At 40.0% G+C, this 5,919-nt stretch overlaps 1 protein-coding gene across 1 annotated transcript in view; it reads left to right on the plus strand.

The window, feature by feature from the left end:
- Positions 1 to 3,123: 3,123 nt before the first annotated feature.
- Positions 3,124 to 5,919, plus strand: part of MBP (myelin basic protein) — a gene marked incomplete at its 5' end in the record, with an annotated part of 62,550 nt that continues 59,754 nt past the window's right edge. Inside the window, 1 exon segment of the mRNA XM_009695049.1 lies at positions 3,124 to 3,214. Coding sequence (XP_009693351.1) covers positions 3,124 to 3,214 — 91 coding nt within the window.

Consider the following 5,919-nt stretch of genomic DNA (forward strand, 5'->3'; position numbering starts at 1 on the left):
TCCGATGTCAGAACACCTGCAGAACACTTTTTCTGAAGCACAGGTTGGAGGCCTTACTTCAGAGAAGGGTCTAAGCATATTGAGAATACCCATCTCATCTCAAGAAACTTGAATTGAGTTCCAGTTTAATGTTAATTTTTGTGGTGGTCGAGGAGATGCTTTTGGGGGAGAGTGAGTGAGTTTATGTGAATGTAGGCCTATATAATATTTATTTCATGCTAAAATCAGGTGTAATCTATAGTTCTTGGAAACTGATGCTGTAAAATAAATCTACTTTGCCCATTGCTTCTGAAATTGCATTGAGTGCTCAACCTGAAAGTAAGAGCTAGATAGAATTACATTTGCTATCTTATGTATGAATGGCCTTTATTTTATAACCAACCACAAGCACTTTATAATTGTAGGTTGAGAATCCCTCCTGGCATAGCTCAGGCAGTGTAAGGGAATGTGTTTTCATTTTTTCTGTTCATTGATTGGAAGGATAGAGACACTTAAGAATTTTTAGGACACAAAAAAAAGAAGCAACTGGCTAAGTCTTGTCTTTTAAAATGCTGCTTTATAATGTAACTTGCTTTGGAGTATCTGGATCATTCATTGTTTTTTTGCAGTGATTTTTCTTGTATTGTTTTTGGTAATAAGAGGATTAGATATGCCAGTAATATGTCGTGTAAATTTTTTAGTGCAAATAATAAAGCAAAAGAAGTCTTTTTAAAGTTTACGTTTTGTGTAAGAAGCCATGCCAAGTGGATTTACATCCAGCCATGCACTGTCACATTTTAGGCTGATACATCACACAACTTTCCTATCAAGATCTTGGAGCTGACATCTGTCAACACCAACATTGTGACTTGTGCAGGGAGCAGACAGCACAGCTGCTGTGTATAGTTCTTCCCAGTGATTTGACTCAAACCAAAATATCTCAGGGCTCAGTCTTTCTAATTCCCCTGAGACTGCCAAAACCATATTTTGAAAGTAAGGGATGCGAATGTCTCCCTAGTAAGAACTTGGAGTGACAACTCGTTTCATAGACACTGCTGAGTAGCTGTTGAATAGTGTTTTGTTGCTACTGCTCTTGATGCCTTGCAGCAGGTTACAGACTTTCAGCCGTTTCCCAAGAGGAACAAGAGCGTGAGGAACAGCGATCCTCTCCCTCTGCACCACCAGCTTTACCATACACTGAGTACGATGGAATCCATTCGAAAATGGAGCTAACAAGCACTATCTTCACAAAACTGAGAGCAATAGCTCTGATCAGGAGTTCAGCTGTCTCCTTCATCTGGGAAAGCCCTGAACTTGGTTTGATCATCTGATTGTATGAATTTTGTCTCCTCCATGGTGGCACAATTTTTAGTGGCTTTTTGCTTTGGGATTGGCTCACTCTGCTGTAGCAGATGTCCTCTTCTTTCTACAAAGAAGATGTAGTTGAGTTGCTGCTCACTATAGAGAAACTCAAATAGGATGGAGAGCCCAACTACAATATGCAGCTTACTAAATCAGTGGCCTCTACATGCAAGTGGTTTTGTAAACCAGTACAGATGCTGTGGGCGTTGGCGTGTCCCCCTTGTGTGTGTGGGCAGCACCTTAACACATTGCAAACCGGGTGGCTCCACAGCTGACAAATGCTATCTGTGGGGACAGGCCTTCAGTATTTGTGCTGATCACAAAGTTGTTTACCCAAAGCAAGTTCTCTCCCAGTATAGCCACTGCTGGTTTCTGACTGGGTCTCTCCATCTTCCCGAGAGACACTAGTTAACCCAAACGGGGGTGAGCATCTGCTAAAACTGGCTTGTCTCCTCAGCTTTGAGAGATGGATAGCTGATCGGTTTTCTGCATGGGATACTCAGATTGGTGCCTTGAGGGAGTGCAGAATCCTTTCTCTTCTGCAGGTGTTTCTTCCTCTGAAGCACAGTTTCTCCTTCCTTTCCTGTTCTCTCTGCTTTCTCTAATTCTTTTCTGCTGCTGTGTCACAGCAGTAGGCCTCCTAGGTCTGTCTTTCATTTTTTCCTGACAAAGCTTGTAGTCTTGCTTCAAAGTCTCTTGAGTTTACATGCCCTAAGTTTGTACTCCTGTGTTCTGTAGGGAGGTTGAAAGACTTAATCTACCTGTTGTCTTACATCTTCTGTATGGTTATTAATAAGGGGAAATAAGAGACCACTTGCAGCTTGGAAGTGTGCTATGTTTCTGAGGGCAGAACCGGTAATTTTGATGGACAGGTTGTATAGCAGCATTTTCAAAACGTAAATCAGAATTTATAAATTGTGCAAAAGTAATTTCTCCAAAACATCACACAATGTCTTCTGAACGAGCAATAGCTGTACTTGCTCAAGCATAAGCATGAGTTCCTTCCTCAACTCTTAGTCAACTCTTTCCAGTAATATTTAATATTTAAAATTGCATAAATCACTTCATTTTCATCGCTCAACAGTTGACTGCATATGCGGTTTACTATCTGCATTGCTTCAAGCTTGCATATACATTTCTCTTGAGTACTCAAGTAAAGCATTTTGAAAATATGAGTGATTTTTTCTTTAGGAGCAATATAAATATTTAAAACTTTGTGTTTCAGAGGTTATGTTTTCTTCAGTCTCTTCTAGCTAGGGAATGAAATGCTTTGACTTATGGTGATTTAAGTGCTGAAGCTGTCGACTTGTCTCTGGGCCCAGTCCAACACCAGGTAGCTAATTGGCAGATTTGTTTCAGGAAGAGATAAGTACTTGTACTTTAAACAGTTAGGTACATGAGTAGGTTAAAGACCTGAAGATGGCTGCTTCTAAGCTCTCTCCAGCTCACTTACCTTTGCTCTGTAAGGAGAAATATTTGTGCACTATCTTCTGATCTCTTGGTTCACTAAGTCAACAATGAAAGATGTCAATAGAAAGAAAATGAAATACGAGAAGGAAAGGTGGAAACTTGTAAGTCTGTCATGGTTTTTAAGATCTTTCTCTTATTTAGATGTCTTCTCTAGCCCTCCATCTTATGTCAGATTAAAACAGGCTCAAAAAAACCCAAACCAAAACAAAACTGTGTTAAAATGTAATTTGTGTGTAATTAAGAAGTTTGAAGAATGTTTCTGGTTGATAACTATAAAAGAAGACCTAATCTGAAGAAATGTTTGTTTTACAGAATGCTGAAAGCAAGGTAGAAGAAGCAGCTAAAGAGAGTCCGAAACCAGCCAGACTAACACAGCAGTCTTCAGAGGATAATGAAGTATTTGGTGAGTTACTGAGACAACTGGAAGATGTTATTTGATCTGTTAGTTCAGAAAAGAGAATTCCCACAAAGTCCTTGTGATCTACTTAATGTTGATGTATAGCATTTGAGTGCAGGCTGCACAGTTCCACAGGGACCTGGAAAGATGGAGGAAGGGACCAAGAAGAAAACAAAGAAGGATCAAAGGTCTAAAATAAATTATCTCTGAAGAAGGAAAGATTTGCAGTTGGTTACCACAGAGAAGAAAGATTGGATCCAAGTCTTCAACAAAATTAAAGATGTATGCAGTAAGAGGGAAAATGAACTTTTCTCTGTTCATGATGCATAGGACAACCAGTGAATTCTTTAAACTGCAGAAAGATTTGATTAAATGTTGGGAAGGAGGATCCTAAAACAAATGCTAAAACATTGGGTTGCATCATCTGGAAAGTGAGGAGATTCATCGTTGCAGGCCTTTAAAAACAGGTTAGACAAGTGACTGTCTAAACTGATGTAATATAGTTCATCTTGTGGCAGAAGGATAGATTAGATGACCTCTGGGGATACTTAGAGGCTTTTAGATGAACTCCTCTTGATAGTTTTCTGTGAATCTCCCCCTGCTCCCCCTATAGGTTTTGCTGGTAGTTTTAGTATTTGATCAGAAAGCTGTACTTGGCCTTTTCTTCTGCATTAAGATTTGGAAAAGAGCCAGGGAAACCTTATTTTTTCAACTTTATGTTGATTTTATGCTAGTAGTCTAACATTAATGCAGGAGCGGTGAGGGCAAGGCTGAAAGTTTATCAGTTGATGTAGTGTTTATCTCCATTATGTTCCGGAGTGGAAACTCAAGATCTGCAGAAGTCATGTGGATTTTGTTAAGGCTGACTAGCTTGAAAACTTTTCGATGAGTCAAATATTTTTAAATACAGTAAGGAACTTTTTTTCTTTCAAGGTACAAAAGGAATGGAGCATGAATAATTAAATCTTTCTTACTATATATGGAAACAATGCTTGTGACCATCTAAACTGGTTTGGTTTAAAATCAGCTTTCCTCAATGAGATAATGTAGTGTGATTGGCACACGAGCCTGAATTCCTGGTATGAATGTTTTCAACACTGATCATATAATGCCAGTGTCTGAAGAATCCACAAGTGGACTTAAGAAGTAGGTTTCAACTTTATTAATTCAGTGGTGAGGCTATTACCTCATTTCCTCTACGTCTGCTCCACCAGTTATTTGCAGTAGATCCAGTGTTACTGGTTATAGAGCCCCCCGGCACTATGTAATGTTCATCTCAAATTGTGACCTTTCTCAATTCAGATCTCTGATTTTCTGTCTGTGAAAAGGATGGAGACAGCAAAGCAAGGAGGCCTCTGTCTACCTCTTTCTACCTGCAAAATCTCAGGCTTTTAAACCTTCTCTGTGTTCTGATTACTAGCCCCATGCACCAGTGAACTAAACCAGTAGTTAGTCAAGCCTGCGGTCCGTATGGGGACTGTGAAATTAAAAATGGGAATTAAAAACCGTAAAGTTCACCATTGGTAGGCTTAAAGTCATCATCCAGTGGTCCATGCCCTCACTACAGATTCTTTTACTAGTTTAAGAAGGTTGACACACAGTGTACTACATGTTCTTTAAAGCTAATAATTTACTAACAAATTGCTAAATATTTCCACATTCCAAATCTGTGAACTGAACTGCTTATCTAAAATAAGCCAATGATCAACCTTTGATAACTTGTCACTACAAGGAGGAAAATTTCTTTCCAACTACAAAACCAGTCGGACTATAGCATCTTATATCAACCTTTTTCCATTTTACAAATGGAAGTCTGCTTTGTTTGTTGTTTTTAAGATTAGATCAAAATGGAAAAAAATAAGAGGAAATATGGTGCAAATGGAGTCCGTAATCTTTTTTTTTTTTTTTTTTTTTTTAATCCTGGTCAAGTGAGGAAATCAAAGTGGACTGAAGGTGCAAATGAAATCACTTTAGTGTGAGACTCCCTGAGAGTCAGGGAGAAAATTTTGGCAGATACAGGTTTTACATCTCCAAGAATGACACTGTTGTATATACCTGTCTTTCCCTGCAGTTTCAGGCAATTTCTTAAGATGTGCAAATCTGTCTCATAGGGGATAAATGATGAGCTTGAAACAGTTTTCCCTAGGTGAATTATTTCTTGTCCTGTGACTTAAATGATTAGATTACAGACCTTGCTCTGTTATTCTCCGTCTGACTTGATCTATTTCAAGCTACCCCTCATTTCTTTCCTCTTTCTCTCCCCCGCCCCCGCCCCCGCCAGTGATGCTAATTATAACGACCATCAAGTATGCGCACCAGTAGTTGGTTAATTTATAGCTTCAGCTTTGACTAGAATCCCTCTTCTGAAGAATTTTAAATAGCCTCCAGTCTCTTTGAGTGGGTGCAGCACAGCCTTCCCTTTTCACATAAGGCACAGAAGACAGCCATCTATTTATTTATTTTTCACAAAGGTCACTTTCCCCAGCTTTTTCTGGACAACGCCACCCCGTACAGAAAGGTTAGCCCAAGCAGCAAAGTCAGTTCCTGCCTGATGCAGCCACTGAGCCCCCTTCAGAAAAGGGGGGAGCACCCCTTGACTCCTGCCCTTCTTTTCTGTCTTGGTGGGTGGGTGCGCAGTGGGCGCTCGGAGGAGCCGGGTCCCTCTGAAAGCAGTGGCTGGCCCTCTTCGCTGGACCGCCCGGGGGCAGCCA

Source organism: Cariama cristata, unplaced genomic scaffold, assembly GCF_000690535.1.
Source record: "Cariama cristata isolate BGI_N322 unplaced genomic scaffold, ASM69053v1 scaffold5022, whole genome shotgun sequence".
NCBI classification, from domain to species: domain Eukaryota; kingdom Metazoa; phylum Chordata; class Aves; order Cariamiformes; family Cariamidae; genus Cariama; species Cariama cristata.